The sequence below is a fragment of the Symphodus melops genome (assembly GCF_947650265.1).
Source record: "Symphodus melops genome assembly, chromosome: 8".
NCBI lineage: Eukaryota > Metazoa > Chordata > Actinopteri > Labriformes > Labridae > Symphodus > Symphodus melops.
In genome coordinates this window covers 25,332,398-25,349,116 of record NC_136698.1, presented here as the reverse complement: position 1 = coordinate 25,349,116, position 16,719 = coordinate 25,332,398, and the positions used below count along the sequence as shown (strand labels likewise).

At 37.7% G+C, this 16,719-nt stretch overlaps 2 protein-coding genes across 5 annotated transcripts in view; one reads left to right on the top strand and one right to left on the bottom strand.

Moving 5' to 3' along the window:
* gabrb3 (gamma-aminobutyric acid type A receptor subunit beta3) overlaps nucleotides 1-16,719 on the top strand; it is a 53,499-nt gene that overhangs the window by 6,860 nt on the left and 29,920 nt on the right. The gene's annotated exons all lie outside the window — the stretch shown is intronic.
* gabra5 (gamma-aminobutyric acid type A receptor subunit alpha5) overlaps nucleotides 1-16,719 on the bottom strand; it is a 29,972-nt gene that overhangs the window by 11,433 nt on the left and 1,820 nt on the right. For all 3 annotated transcript variants that reach the window (XM_079350177.1, XM_079350178.1, XM_079350179.1), the window contains exons 2-6: nucleotides 15,585-15,669; nucleotides 15,264-15,388; nucleotides 13,457-13,524; nucleotides 11,567-11,787; nucleotides 7,254-7,336 (exon numbers count right to left, since the gene is read on the bottom strand). In XM_079350177.1, coding sequence (XP_079206303.1) covers nucleotides 7,254-7,336; nucleotides 11,567-11,787; nucleotides 13,457-13,524; nucleotides 15,264-15,388; nucleotides 15,585-15,667 — 580 coding nt within the window. In that variant the 5' untranslated portion in view covers nucleotides 15,668-15,669. The remainder of the gene's footprint in view (nucleotides 1-7,253; nucleotides 7,337-11,566; nucleotides 11,788-13,456; nucleotides 13,525-15,263; nucleotides 15,389-15,584; nucleotides 15,670-16,719) is intronic.

Sequence of the window (16,719 nt, the reverse complement as noted above, 5' to 3'; positions counted from 1 at the left end):
ATGCAAGTTAAATTTGATCAAGAAAAAAATCCCAAAACAACCAGCACTGGTAAGTAGTGCAAACCACACACATAATGTAGCTGCACTAAGTCTCTGTGTGTGTAAGTGTGTGTCACTCTCAATCGTCTGCCGTGCAATGTCCAATCTGACAGTATTGCACTAATCCAGCAACTGTGGTGTTAGAAGACTTCACTGCAATTTAGATTGAGTCCAGTTCACCAGTCTGTGGATTATCAGCGACACTCTGCATTGTCTTAAACACGTCTTTGTACAACTGTGTTACGTCAGCGGTTGAATTTGTTAGTTTCCCATCAAATGCAACAGCCAGGTCACATTGAATGAGCAAAGTGTGGTTTGAAAAATGAAAACAATGACTCTTCACCTCATAATGATCCTGCCTGTGCCTGAACCTTCCAGAGAGCCTGTGGGGTTGTTTTGTCTGTGGGGCAATGCTACACTTTGTGCCCAGGAAGATGAAACAAACATTATGTAATAGCTAAGCCATTCATTGCTCTAAAAGTAACATGAAAAAACCAGAGAACTTAATCCAGTGTAATAAAAGATAGAGGGTGACATAGTAAAAAAAAATTCTGAACTCTTGACAAGCTGGAAAAAAAAAAGCTGAGTCTTTGATTATTTTTTTTTACTATTTTAATGTTCAATGTGGAAAGTGATAAAGGAATCAGTTGTTTTCACTCTAAATTGATAAATCTATCTATATTTTACGTTGCTTATTATATTATTATTTTAGCAATTAGTCGTGCAATTTAAAGGTTTTTTGAAATTTGAATTGTGATTTTACTAAAACATAAGCGTTTTAATCCCTTGAGATTCTTTGAGTATCATCTTGAAGGAAGCACTGACATCAGACCTATCATCACGTTGGAAATACTCAACAACCATGAGATGCCTTTTTAAGAGAAGAGGGTTGCATGGCAACGTCACAGCCTCCACACATCCGTTGTAAAATCCCTGACTGTTTTTCAAAACTTCAGTTTGTATTCAGAATAAAATTAACAAGGTACAAAATGTTAATAAAACAACTCTCTTAGTTGTTTCCTCATTTTAATTCTTGATGCTAAGCTACCTGCTAAGTGGTAAGGCTGGCTTTCTTCAGATAGCGACATGTCACCACAATTAGCGAGCAGGATTCCTCACTGGGTCGGAGTAGTATTAATTTATGGGACAGCTGTTTTGTCTTTAGAACTGCAGCCATTTAACAGATCAGATTTCTACTTAATATGACAATCAAAGCCTTGGGTCTGAAGTCGGCAGCACTGTGAAATGAAAAATGTTTGAAGGACAGTGGTTTGCTTTTTTGTTTTATTAATGTAGGGTTCCTTTATTGGAGTTTAGAGTCATGCTGGGAATAGAGAGCAGCAGCAAAGGGCCGAGGTTGGATTCAAACTCACAGCAGCTGTGATGTGGATTATGACCTCTGTTCATGGGCTACTATGCTATCCTGTGCCCCGAAAAGACTGTTTGACATCTGATAGACAAGCTGGAGGTTTATCAACAGTCCTGTTTTTCTCCTCTTTCTTTAGAGTTTAATCTCTTTAGTGAATATGGTATCTTACAAAATTACAGTGTTTTAAGTTGTAAATAAAATCTGCTTTTGTCTGTGTTTCTGTGCTGAGACAAAGTGGAGAGAATCTTGAACCAAAAAAGATGAAACCCCAGCTTTAAAGAATTTAAGCAAAGATCTGCTCTTGGTACCGGTGACTCAACTTTAAGGCTTTATAATATTTGATCATGTAATGTGATCACATGCTTCCTGTTCTAGACATGTATGATTTTGAATAGATTTAAGATATTCAAATGCCCTTTGCATCCTTTCCTACTACAGTACCAGTATCTTTAACCGTTGTCTTTTATTTCCACTGTAAATGTTTTTTTGTTTTTCCCCTTTTACATAATGTAACATTACCGACCGTAAGTTACTTTTAAAATAGGGATTTTTGTTGCAGCTGTGAGGCACTGACAGGGAGCAAAAAGAGGTTGGGAGGCAGGAATTGAAAAAAAAAAAAAAAAAAGTTCATTTATTGACCAAAAATATAACCGAAACAAAAGATCTACGTAACCTAGAAAACAAATAGTTTAAATAAACTAAAGAAAAACTAAATAAAAACAGCCTCACTTCAAGCTGTTGCTCACTCCCTTCTTGTCTCTCTCTGGCCTCTGTCGCCACTCTTCAATCAAACTCAGGTGGATTCACTCAACCCAATCAGCCCACAGGCTGCAGGATTGTAGGGAAGGTGAGGGCATGGGAGAGCCTTTTCACATATACACTGTTACTGTATCTGTTGCTCTCAAACCTAAAGATTTAAAAACTATTAATAATAAAAGCAATTAATTTTACAATATTATAGCTCAGTACAAGTGCGGTGTGTTTGGGAAATACTATTATGTAGCCCTTTCAGGCTGCTTTTTTTCCCAGAAAAGTGCCGTAGATAAACTCAGACATCATCGCATCAGAAATGTACAAAGACTCTGCTAAGATGCAAAATTAGTGTTCCAGTCTGAGACTTTACATCTCAGCTCTGCAGAAGCATGGCACAGCAGGAGCTCCACATAGACACAGAGCACATAGCTCCACATAGACACAGAGCTCCACATAGTCAGACATGCACACAGGGTTGCGCTCCACAACGCCTCTGATACTACCTCCGAAGATCGTACAGAAGGGGGATCACTTCGTCACCCCATTCTGCAATATTCAGATTGAAGATGAAACATCACAGGAGTGTAAATTCTGCGGCTCAAAACTGCAGTCTATATGGCTACCAGCACCATAATACAGACTCAATGACATTTATAGGGAATCCCTGATTAGAAATGCATCCCATTCTACAGCAGCTGGTTAAAAGAATAATTATTATAGAAAAAAAGCTGCATATTCACAGGCGACCTTTAGGTGCCACAAAAGCTGCTCATGTTCAGGAGCTTAATTTGATCCATGTGAGAAATTAAAAAAAAACATTCAGCCCAATCATACAGTGTAGAAAACTGTAAGTTTGGTTGTTATAGAGACAGAAGATGGAAGTACTGAATGGATCTGATCCTTTTATTTTAAGCCCAACTGAATGAAGGCAGTGTTGACTTGTCTTTGGCAGAGTTTATTTTCTGTTTCTGTTTCAGCAACACCTCTCAGTAAAAAGTTAAAGCTGCCTTTTGTTCATCTGCTGTAACTGAGACAACTAACATATACAACAACAACAACAACAACAACAAAGAGACACAAACAGAACTTTAAAAATAAAACTTAATCAAAAGGTTTAAACGTTTAACAAGCTGTAGAATATATATATATATATTTTTTTTTAAATGAAGGACGGCAATTTAAGCCATTTTTACACAAGAGAAGTGTATTTAAAAAAAATATTTTCTATCTCTTCTTTTTGTTTCTTGACTTGACTTTCTGCAATTCAGGTCATTGACGTGAATGAGGCAGGCTCTACCGTCTCTATTGATCTGTTACATATCAGAGAGGCTCGTAGTGGACATCCTGGATATGTTTTATGTTCAAATACAGCTCACCAGAAGTTTATAGAGGACATCTTTGTTGTGTTGTAAAAGAAACTGGAACAAATTGGGGAACATTACAGCTGCAAATAAACACTGCACTGCCTGCAAACGAGTAAAATGTTGAACTCTCTTTATGTTGCATTAAAAAGGGGAGCAGTTTGACAAGTGATGTGAGAAGTGTTTGTTCTCCTCCGCCCTTTTCCACACACCTTGTTATATTATTAATATAATCAGGTTGGATGGAAAAGTTTTATTTTCAGAGTTTGTACTTGTATGTCTTCTGAGCGAGAGCGTCACAGTGTGTTGTCTTAACGCTGAGGTTTCTGTGGTGACTGAAACAAGATGTCATATTTGATGAGCTTTAGCTTCTATGTAAATGTAATGACATGGCCTCGCTAGATTTTTTTTTTTCTATCTTGCCTAATTGCAGTTTGTTATGCCCGGCAGCTGTAGCTTTATAATAAAAGACAGGATTACAGTGGAATTGTTTTTTTTTTCCATCTACCTTTCTGCAAAGAGAGCGCACATGTAAGGAGAGATAAAACTCATCAGAAACTCTCACAGAGTGGTTTACAGGGATGAAAGCGGATAAGCTAGGCTATAACTTTAGACAAATAAACAGAGAAGAAAACGGACAGAGACTTTCCTGTAGATTTGAATGAAGCCTACGTTTGTACAGAATATGTAGTTAAGTGAAAAAGAGACATTTTTAATGCGCAATCAGCTAATGCTAAAGTAGCCAATCATATACAGTAGATCAATATTGTTGCTGTAGTGCTGATATTAAGTAAAACAGCACACCTTTAAGCATACAATTGCCTTCATATGACTGTTGACATTTAAAAACAACAGATGGAGGCTTTGTCTTTTTAATTATTCCTTAGACTATAAATAACTTAACTAGATCTGGACTGTTGTCAAAAACAACCTCTTCTTTTTAAATACTTGCTTCTTTGTTTGTTACTGCAAAACAGCTATTGTTAGCTTTGGTAGTGTTGTTTGTGGCTTTATCTGTATAAGTCTATTTCTCATGCATTCATTGAGTTTGGACTTCTGTCGACAGCTGACTCGGTGGCGTTTGGGATCCAGGACTTTGAGCCGGATCAATCTAGACAAAGACTTTCAGATATGGTTAAATAACATCAGTCAAAACTTCTGAGATACATTAAGCTAAATATCACAGTGCTTGTTCTGTATATTAGCACTGATGGTTTAGTGTCTCTTGTCCAATCAGATAATGTGATCCTGAAATGAAATCAGGTAATTGTGAATATTGAATAAAACCAAAGAAACACATGAAAACTCAAACCTTGCTTCACACAAACTCAGCTAACAGCAACACACAACACATGTAAGGTCATTTCATTGCTTTAACATTACTCAGAAATGTTCTAATTATAGAACGCTCCCTTATAATTGTCATGAAAATACAGCTGTACGAGACACATGCTGCTGCTCCGGCCAGAGAATCATGAGGCAGAGAGCGAGCCTGCTGATGGCAGAGCTCAGTCCATGAGAGGTGATTAACACAACAGCACAGGACAGGTCTGCTGTCGCTCTGAAAGCCTCCAGCTCGTGGTTGAGTGCTGTCCATTAGGTCAAAGGATTAGCGAGGGTTAATGGAGTCGGAGGAAACAGGATATGCTGCACCACGGTAACTTTTACAGATTATAACGGGCTGTAGTTTTACACCGTCATTAGGTTTTAAAAATCATTTAAGGGTCATCAAAGTTCTTCTTCTTCTTAAGATAATGATAGTGAAATAGTAATGCTTTACTATGGCTCAATTTAGAGGTGTTTTTTTTAGTATAAATCAGAGCTGTAATCGTGAATAATTAAGTTCTAATATAAATTCATTCATGATTTTTGAGTTGCTGTCCTCTGCAGTGTCTCCCTGCAAACAATCCTGCTGCATCTTGAAAACTCTTATTTCACAAACACTCTGCTCCGCCTTACGACGTCACACATTTATATTTTTTATTGTTACTTTGAGCTTTTTTTTATTACTTGTTTACCTTCTGACAAGGTTAAGTTATTGTCGTAACCTTATCTAGCAACAGGTCCTTAAGCATTGTTAAATTCAAACAGCAAGAACAGCACTCTCAACTTGTGAAATGACAAAAATAAAACCGAGACAATTTTTTATAACGTCACATTATTGAATTTAAAATATGTAAATTAATTATCAAAATGTAACGAATAATCACAAATCACATTTTCTATCATTTACATGTTTTACAACTATTAACATCACAGTAAAATTCAAATTGTTTTTTTAAGCTTTCTGCTGTTTAATGAAAGAAACACAGGCTGCACCTCCCGTTCATTTTAAGAGATTTTGAAATTTTAGGTATAGATGTATTTAATTGATTAAAGATTAGTTTAAGAAATAACATTTATTTTTACAGTTTTTATAAAGAACATTGTTATTATTTCATGACTCACTCTTCAGATTAAAACTGATTTCCTTTTTTAAAACTAAAATAAGCAAAATGGACATTTCCTATTTTATAGTGAGGACAGAATTAAAATAATCTGAATGATGAAATGTCTATGATCCAATGTCTAAAAAACTAACAATAGCTGAAAATCATGAGACTTAGCGTATCGTGTGTTCAGTGTAGCATCTCTTTTATTCTACAAGAGAGAGACTGTTTCTAGATTTGGTGTAGCTGTAATATGAACAAAGTTTTCATTCATCACATTTGGCTTCTTTAAACTTTTAAACATGATTAAGCTGCTCCGCCTCATCTCAGTGTTAAATGCTTTATACGTTTTTTTAATTGTATTTATCGATATAATTATCCCTGCACGGATCAATAAACTAATTCGATTTAGTTATTATATTGATTTAGGGAACTCATTAGTTGTAACACAGAATTTGCAGGACACAGGATAAAGATCTTGTGTTTAAACCTCTTCTAATTAATCCAACTAGGTTTTGGCTTTTTGGGCTCCCTGATAACTTAATTGATCTCTGATTGCTTGGCGCCAGTTGCTCAAACTGAGGTAGTCCCAGGTGGTTACTCTGATTATACCCATCCCCCGCTCTCAGCTGGGGGTTTAGGTGACCAAAGCAGGTGTGGTAGCTGCTAAATGTCATGCATGCAGCAGACTGACGCGAGGGATAACCTGCCATACGTCAGCATAGGGAGACCTAAGTTCCTAATCTTAAGCTGACGGGACAGGAGCTCCCCAGATCTTTCTGTAGCGCTGCAGCTGTGTGACGCCACCTAACTAGCTTACAAGTCATGTGAAAGGGGAACAAGTTACAACAATATTTAGCCCTGCATGTGCTAAGTGTAGGATTTGATTTTGTGAATGCTGGTTTGGTGTGAGCACGTCAAGCTGTGTGTGTCTGAAAAATTTTACATGAAGTGTAGCTGAGGCAGTGCAAGGTGCAGAGAGAAGCCCTGGCATGTTGATTAATGGTTTAATCAGGAGCAGTGTGTCACTGTCTGCATGGCTGTCTCCTGCACCGCCACAACTAAGCTGAAGCACCTGAGGGACACACCCAGGAACATCGATCCTGAATCCTTCAAATGAATAAAGACACTAAAACTAATGCAACGTCAAAACTGTGGGCAACTTTTCCAACGAGTGACCTAATGCGTTTTAAAATGCTTAACGTGCTCATTTGTCACTGTGCATGCTGTTGAAATATTTACACTGGACCTTTTCCTGCATTATTAAATGTTGTGCATTTGCCTTTGGACATGTTTACTTACAGCTTCCAAATTTAAGGGGGCAAGCATGGGCGTCCATCGGGAAATCCTCCAGCTGCATGGGGCACTCAGCTGATATAGTCAGTCTGAAAGGAGAAGTCATGTAAAAAAGTCAGAATCGCTTCACAAGACAAAAGCAAGATAAAAAAGGGCAAGGTGTTATAAAAATGAAATGATGGAAAGTGAAGCTTATCATAAAATTAAGATAGAAACATTTTGAATTAAATGCATCACGTAAGTTTAATATAAAAATAAAACCCATACATGCCCCTTTATTATTTATGTCTTTATTAAATCAGCTTGTTTAATTTTCAACACAAACATCAACCAATGAAAATCCTGCTCTGTCTTCATTTGTTTGTCTTTGATAGTAAACTGCAGAGTGAATGGTAACTTTTATCCCTCAGAACAGAGCAATGATAAAAGCAGCCACTAGAGGCTGCTGTTATAAAGCCCATTGAAAATGATGTTACTATGTGTGCAATAATGAGCCAAAAAAATAGTTTAAACACAGCTGGGGATTATTTTTTGGAGTAAGGATGCCATCTGTCTGTAGGACTGAGATAAAACAAGTGAGTGTGTAGGCTACTATGAGTCACACAGTCTTATATAATGCTGCCCTCTGCTGGACAGATTTATAACAGTCGGTCCAGCTGTCCTCAACACTGATGCCAACAGACAGAACCAGAAAATAAGTCAATGACAGACATTTAGAGGTCTCCCAACAATAATCATGGCACTATTATCTGTTTTTTTTTTTTTTACTAATTAGATGCTTTTTGTGCTAGTTTTGTATGATATCTCTATATTTACAGCAGTATTGTGGATTTTCATCACTATGCAGTCATAAACAACATCCAGTAAACGCACGTGTCTGCAGTACCTTTTTATCAAGGTGAATTTAGCAGAGAAAACGTCATCATAAAAGGGTTAAAACCCCAAGAAGTGTTTGCAGATATAGCTTTACATTGATCCACAGCCTATGCATTTATATAAAGCAGTTTAAAAATACACTTGCATGCAGAGATACGGCTATGAATAGAACTATTTTGCATAAGTACCAGCCCATAGTGCCTTATACCATAATATGCTAATACAGTGTAAAGAAAGCAAGATGTAAATTGAGTGGGGACGAGGGATTTCAGTATATTAAAGGTCATCTGCTGCGTCATCAGTTTTAGAGAAGATATTCCCCACATCAAAACACACACACACACACACACACACACACACACACACACACACACACACACAAAACAGTCTGTACGGATATTCAGTGAGGAAGAGAAGAAAAATAGTGATGAGTCTGAGATTATACTGGAGGTGATATATTACAGAGTGAGTTATTATACTGTATGATAATCAGCCTCTGCTCATTGGTCCATGCTGCATCACTCTCTCGTGGACTGTTTGTGCAGGGAGAACTGAGTGTGTGTGCACTGTGTCTGTGTGTATGTGTGTGTGCACTGCATGTGTGTGTATGTGTGCGTATGTTGTGTGCAAAATGTCCCTCTGTGATTCATTGTGAGTCAACATTTTTAACAACATTTTAGCTTCTGTTGTTGAAAAGCATCACAAAAACATTTCATGAAGTAATGATTACCTAACGAGTCACTCCACAGACTTTTCAGTATTTTATTATATTTAGTTCTTTTCAAATTCAGTGACTGTTGCATTCATCATTTTGTATTTCTGACAGTAGTTGTGTTGTATTGGCCATACTCATCTTTTACACAGTTTTTGTTGTTATATGAATACTACTAGGTGCCCTTGAGCAAGGCGCTAAACCCCCAACCACTCTGGTGTGCTCTCTGCGTAACAGTGTGTAGCAACCCCACTGACATCTCTCCACTGATGTTGACAGGTCCTGTTTGTGCATGTGTGAGAAGCATGTCCCAGTGTAAAACCTGAATTTCCCTCAAGGATTAATAAAGTATATAAAATATAAATAAAAAACACAATGTATACTAAAGACAGATTCACAAAACTGATGGCATTCCAACAATAACAAAATAACTCTGTTGAAGTTATGTGAATAGAAGTATTCCCAAAGTCCAGAATTTCAATAAAATAGGAAGAACAATGTAATTCAGGAAATGATTGTGCTTTAAATCCACGTGACAGTGGAGGCTGACACAGTCTCTGTAAAACACACAGGGACAGATCTGCCTTTTGTCAGGGGTCTGCACTTTCTGTCATTTGCATAATGTTAGTGTTTGTTTGGGTAATGTCAGGTCTTCTTGGCTAATATAGCTTTGTTTCTGACCTTTACTCTCCTAAATTGTCCATAATGCACAAAGGGACTTAAGAGTAACCTGCAGCATCGAATGTCTTTAATTAGTGAAGTCAAATAAATGAGCTGCTGGCTCCTTAATAAATCATAATGATCAAGAACAATGGCGACGAGCAGAGAAATTATGAAGTGAATGAAAAGAGATAAATTACTGCTGTCAGTGGATTCTTTTCCCCACACAGGTATGTTTTAGATTCAGAGAGAATGTGAGGAATGAAACTCAGCTTTTCCTCCGAGACTTATTTTCATGGCACACTCGCCGGGTCAGTGCTCACAAACCGTTCTCTGAGATGCATCGAATGTTTCTCTAATAACCTCGTTCCCAGAACACAAAGCCATTAACAAACTCTTGTGAGCCTGTAGTGTGCAGAGCAAATCTGCTGCAGATTTGTAGCAATTTGAGCAGATCAATATTCCTTCTTAATATGCACTCATGTCTGTTTCCTCCAGCAGTCTATCGTTCAATTTGGAAGATTTAAGTTACTGATGAGAAAAGGAAACAGGCATTCAAGTCGATCTAAATGAGACGCTTCGATGTAAGAACTCTAATGACTTTAATGTGCTGCACTCAAAGGAATTGACCCACTGATCCTGGGATTAATATTAAATGGATAAAGAGGTTGTTCATCAAACTACTGGCCCCCCTCTGAAGTGACTTCTGAGTAACCGATGACACAAACAAGATTTTCACCTGACTGATAATTTGGTTAGCCAATTTCATTAAGCCGATATGGTCCAATCGAAGATGGCTACATGGATCCTGAACTGTGCTAAATCAAGCAGCAACACTCTTAATGAAAATGAGACAATAAACAAAACGTCTGTTTTAATGAAATTAAACTTCTGCCCATTTATTTTAGGAGAGATTTCCCCTGACCCATGAACACACTGTTTACCTGACATGCTGATCACTTTAAGACGTGTTTTTAAGGAACGGTTTCTTTGAGTCAACCATTGCTGTGAGTTGTCTCTCTTCATTTAGTATGTCTTTGTTGTGTACTTTAAAAATACATTTTATTTGAGGGCGCCTTTCAAAAAACCCAAGAACACCTTACATGCAAGGTTTTAAAAAGACAATAAAACATAAATATATAAAGTTAAAAAAGGAGAGGATTTCTGGTAGGATTACATGTTTTGATTAGCGCTATAGATGAACACGTATTATTATGATTAATATATGAACAGCTAAATGTTTCGATGAAAAATCTCTTCCTGCTTCCTTCTAACCATCAAAATCCCTGTAAGAGCTTAAATAATTTATTTTATCTTTATGATTTATTTATTTTCAGAAGTTTTCTTTCTGGGCCATTACACCTTTATGAGGTAGGACAGCTGAAAAGAGACGGGAGATGTTGGGACAAGAGAGAGAGAGTTAGGGATGACATGCAGCAAAGGGCCAAGTTCAGATTTGAACTCACAGCTGCTGCAATGAGGACTTAAGACTGTTTAACTGAACCGCTAAACAGTCTCATCCCCCAACTTTTGTTCATTTATTGTACAGCACTTTGCTCAGCTGTGGTTGTTTTAAAGTGCTTAATTAAATAAAGTTGGATTGGATTGGATATAGATAATAACATTTTCTATAATCTCTTAAATGTATGTCAGTGAAACTAACTTTCTATCAAGGCCTTATTTACTTCTGATGTGAGGATGCAGTGATTGGTGGAGGAGCAGGGCAGGTTGAGGAAAGTCTGAGCGCCGGGTCAAAGCAAACATTTCAACTTCTTCTGACCTCAGTTTATAAAACGAGGACAACATGGTGACGCATCAAAGGACCACTGAGATGTGTAGTGACAGTGAGTGGGCTGTGCGAGAGCAGCAGGGGTCTTAAACAGCTTCAGCAAAGAAGCACTTCAGGCTGATGGAGGCTTTAGTCGTCTCTGCGCCTCTAACTGGATCACACAACATTTTTAAAGGAATCCCATCAGCTCTCCTGATTCGCTGATTTAAGTTTGTTAGACTGATGGAGGGAGTGTTAATCATACTCTACCTTCAGATTAAAAGGGCATTAAAGTGAGCGCACCTCATGGTGTACAGCAGAGTCCCGTCATCCTGCAGCCGCAGCAGCTTGTTTGGGGTCGTCATATTGTGAGCGATGGATTTCTTCCCGTTGAGGAAAAAAGTGTCCGGGGTCCAGATGTTGCTGGCCAGAAGATTGTTCAAGGCGAGCATCTCCATCGGGCCTTTAAAGCAAAGTCGTTCATCTTTCCAGCTTTGTCGGAAGAACACGTCAATCGTGTATTCCTGCAGAGAAGATACACAAGGTCAACCTTGTTTCAACCACACGTCAGTCGAGCAGAGTTACTGAAACACATGCACAGTCAATGTTCTCTGTCACAACAGCTCAACCTTTAAAAGGATTCATGCTGAAAACTCACTTGTGCCGTTTTCAAAAACTTTCTGTTCTCTCATTGATAGAAAGTTGTATTGATGATCATGATCTGAATATGCTTTGCATCGTAAGGCCACTGATAAAGTTGACTTAAACAAATCATAATTCATTTTCAGCAACCTCCTTACTTACAACCAATAAGCAGTAATTATGAAGTTATGAGTGGAAACTCAGTTATTGGAATTATAGACTATGGTCATGTAGAAAAAGTTACTAAGAAGTGCTTAATATTGATATTAAGCAGCCAGTATGCTGCTAATAATTATGTTAATAAGCAGCTATTTAATGGTTAATATAGTGACCTTAATTTAAAGTGTCACCTACATTTTTTTCTATTTTGCTAAATGTTTCTGGTTTTATTTTCCTTCAGATGTAGTCAACATTTTTTTTTCCACTTCACTTTGGGTGCATCAACCTGCAGTGTCTGTTCAGGTTTTAAATACACTACGGCCCCCCAAAGTTGGAAATAAGCTACTGCTAGAAACATGTATGCATCACATGTACTTTGTATGTTCATATGAAGCAATGTTTCATGATATGAAAAAAATAAATCAGCTTGATTGTTTTTCACTCGAAGCACTACCTTCATTTGAGAAGTCTCTACGTGTTTCTTGTGAAATCATTTGAGACTGTGTATTTTAGACGCTCCAGGCGTCTTTCTCATTCTGTTTGTGCACACCAAAGTCTCATATCCTTTAAAGGGCATCTTTATATGCTAATTAGGAAAAACAGACACAAGCTTCAACTTCACCAGGACAAGAAATTTATCAGAAGAAAACACATGTGTAAGCTCCATTTTCAGAACAGGGTCATGAATCAGACTTAGACTTTTCTAAGACGATGAAAACTTAAAACTTCTGAAGATATTGTTCAATGAGGCCCAGTTTGTTTGTGGTGCATCTGAATAAAGCTTTTTGTCAAGAACGCTGTCATTTGACATGTCCTGATATCTGCTTTGAATGTTGTAACTCTTCTGTTGCTTAAATGCAACACAGCTTTAAAACTACAACACCATCACAGAACACATCCCTAAGCATCAGTGCAGAGGATGTTATGCAGGAGGATACAGCACATTTCACAGCCATATTTGCTCAGAGTGCATCCTGGTAAATGTAGGCTCTGCACTGAAATAAACCCTGAACACATTTTGATGAATTCAGTTCACTCTGCTTGTACACATTATCTAAGAATTGCTTACAACTACCAGTAACTTCATTGCACTCAAGTGTGCTGGACATAATCACAGATGCAACATGCAATGTGTTAGTTTAATTAATTTGGGAGCTACAGTGAGTTTACATCCTCTTTTATTATTCTATTGTGTCTCGTTACGTTTTAATCTTATCTTCCCTGTTTAATAGTGTTGGATGAACGTTTAGGAAAATGTAAACAGGTACATAAAAAGGTATTAATTGGGTATTATTACACATACAATAGAAATATACTGAGGCATGGAGATGACCCTTCATCTTCAGACCTCTTTGATATGATAATATGGGACTTTATAGACGTAGCTCTTACCATCTCAGTGTCAGAAACCGGACCAAAGCTTGTGACGAAGATGTTGGTTTTGATCTCTGTCACCTTTTCTGAAAGAATAGTAAGAATATTGTCAGGCTTCACAACACAGCTCCTGATTTATTATAGACTTCACATTAAGTCATGACCCAGGTTTATGCTTTCAGGGACGTTACAGAAATCAGAAATACAAACCAAAATCCCTGAGCCTTCAATGAAATCTAAATCAGACAGGCACCGCCTTTGGCTACTACAGTTTCACGAACATAAAAGATGGATCAGAAAATTTGATTTTTAATGACTTTTTCTTTTTCTTTTTTTTCCCACTAAGTAACTTTAGTCAACACACAAAATGTTGTTACAATTTTTAGAGAAAATATATTTTCCCTGTCCCATAATGTAATAACTGGCTCAAAATCCAAAACACACTGATCCACAGCCAACGCTTTATCAGTAGATAAACTTAAAAGTATGGTTATCAAATTTTAAAGCGATTTATTTAACAATAATATTTTTATAAAAAGTCAATATATATATTAATATAAATATGTTGTCACTATGAATGAACAATATTTGATTTTTTCTGATAATCCTTAAGTGGAGTCAACATGTTACCATCACTCCAGTCTGCAGACACGCTTTTTTAAAGTCTGATTACTTGAATGTAAGTTATTTATAAAATACAAAATGTTTATTTTGTATGCGACATGTGTAAAAGTGGATATTACTATCTCCTGTATCTTAGGATGTAGAGGATGGATTAAGATAATAAGACATATACAGTTCATCAGGATTGATACGATGTCGGGCCCACTGCCTGTTTTTATATCAATCCACAAAACCCACTTTTATTTCTTGGTTTGGTTGCATGATTGACATCTGTCACTTCTTTCTGTTGTTTTTATATTGGTCTTGTTGTATTGCTGAGTTGTTTTATGTCATTCATGCTTGATTGTGAAGCGATTAGACCAGAGCTTGTTGTTTTTCGAGGTGCTTTATAAATGAATTTGAGAGTAATATTTCATCTTTGAAGCCTTCAGCTGATGCTGTGGGGATATTATTGTGCGTCCGTGTTAGGAAGCTGTTCAGAAAGAATTCTTCTCACTGCTACAGTAGGTTATTATGTCTTCACCAGCCTGAACTTATCACAGGGATGAACATCCTTCAAGGTGATGTCGTTTAAGGTTTGCTTCAATAGAGTCAGAGTTCATGATATTTTGATTTATCAGAATATTTATGTACTATTTGACCAAAAACTGCAGCACTAAAACATCACAGAAGTAGAAGAGAAACATTTCTTTTCACACCCAGTTTCTAATATCTTTTTATTCTCCTTCCTGGTGAGAACTTTAGAGTCGGCTTTGGCCTGTATCTGCTGAGAACAATGGGCCCGGCTGTTTAATGGCAGGAATAATGGCTTTCTCAAGGTCACAGCAGCACACTGTGTGCCTCAGGGTGTATTCATGGTGCCATTAAATCATACTTAGAGGGGCTGTAAACAGCTGATCATGTCTCTTTGTCAGAGACCTCGAGTACAGAGACACATTCTTCCTGTCTGGAACGAGCAGAAGACAGATGTTGCAGTGCAGAGGATTGTTCGCTGTGAGGACTGAAGGGATGTAATCTGTCACACAGCGCTTGTCGATACACACCGTTTTCTTTCATCTCAGTCCAAAAGAACACAGCCCCTCTGTATTGGCTGCATCAGAGCTGAGACACCCTAACAAAGACATTTTCATAGATCTCTTCTTGAAAAATGTGCGACTTCAATTACAGAAATAGAAGAGGTGTGGAGGCTTGTGTTGTTTACCTCCCAGTCCAGGGCGAAGTCTGTAGTCATATCCATCCAACAGTCCATCCAGGATGCGTGTGAAGATGGTGATGTTGTCATTTAATTCTGCCTCCTTGGAAGTTCCAGCTACTTCCTGCATGAGGCTGCATATGAAAGAGCATTTTCAAGTCATTACTTTAAAGAGAAAACTCTTCAAACCAAACTAGTGTGCAGTGTATTAATGACATAGGTAGTTGCATCAATGGAAAATGTGAAATGGTAAATAAACTAGGATCTGGGGAAGTGAATAATTCAGAACATTGTGTTGTGATTGAAAACTTGCAGGAGTCAGTTCCCCACCTCAGACGGCAGGTGATGCTCACAAGCAGGACACAGACCCACAGTCGGCTCATTGCAAAGCAGTAGCACATTCCATCTCCCATTCCTGCAAAGACACATCCTCAGTGATGAAAAAAACCTACACTAACTCAGCAGCCTTGTTGACTGGCTGCTGAAATTAAAGCTGCAGCAAAATTATCTCATTTTCAGGCTTCGGTGCTTATTACAAAGCCTCGCTTGTCCCTGCCGTATGGAAGTCTGAAAATGATGGATTCATATTAAAACCCCGAAAGGAAAAGTATTGCAACCATTTTTCTGCTGGTATAAACACACGGCTTGCCTGATAATTCCCCCATTGCAGGAATTTGGATATAAAATGAGCAGAAAATCATATCAGTACTCTAAAACAACATCTGTAGCACCTGCAAATGTCACTAAATGTCTGAATAATACAGCTCTATTTGAACTTCCAAATGTGTGTCATTCATTTCTTTGGTTGAGCCCCTCCCAAAGCCCATCCATTTTTATTTGACAGAGCCTCGATTTTAGAGAGTAAATAATTACTAATCACACATTTTTTCATAGCTACATCTAAGAGGAAACTCTAAAGCCTAATGCCTCTACAGTTACACACCTAAATATGTACACAGTTGAATTTAGCTTTTCTAAACTACAGAACATCTTTAAGACATGAACATGTTAGCAGATAGCACAAATATCCTCTTTCTCTCGCACAGTATGCTTGCAAAAGGCACATGCACAAACAGTAGTTCAGACTTAAATCCAGACTCAGAAAGCCAAATAATGCAGCGACATCCTTACGCAAAATGACGTCCACATGCATGATCTGCCTGAAAACACGACATGACATCGCCTTAGAAATAAGCAGATAAACGAATAGTGTAAAGTTCCTTTTTCTGTGTGCACAAATTCTGCCTTTGTGCATCAAAGAAGCAAATTGAGATCTATGGCCAATCAATACATAAACATCCAAACACCTAACCACAGTCACCACAGTTGCATACTGCCTTGTTTTCTATACAGGACAACATCGCTAAAACATGCACATAAACTGGTATCTGAATGACGCAAAGTTTTTCTCTCTCAGTTATCCAAACTTGCAAATGTGTGTCCTCTCATGGTTGACCCTAGATAC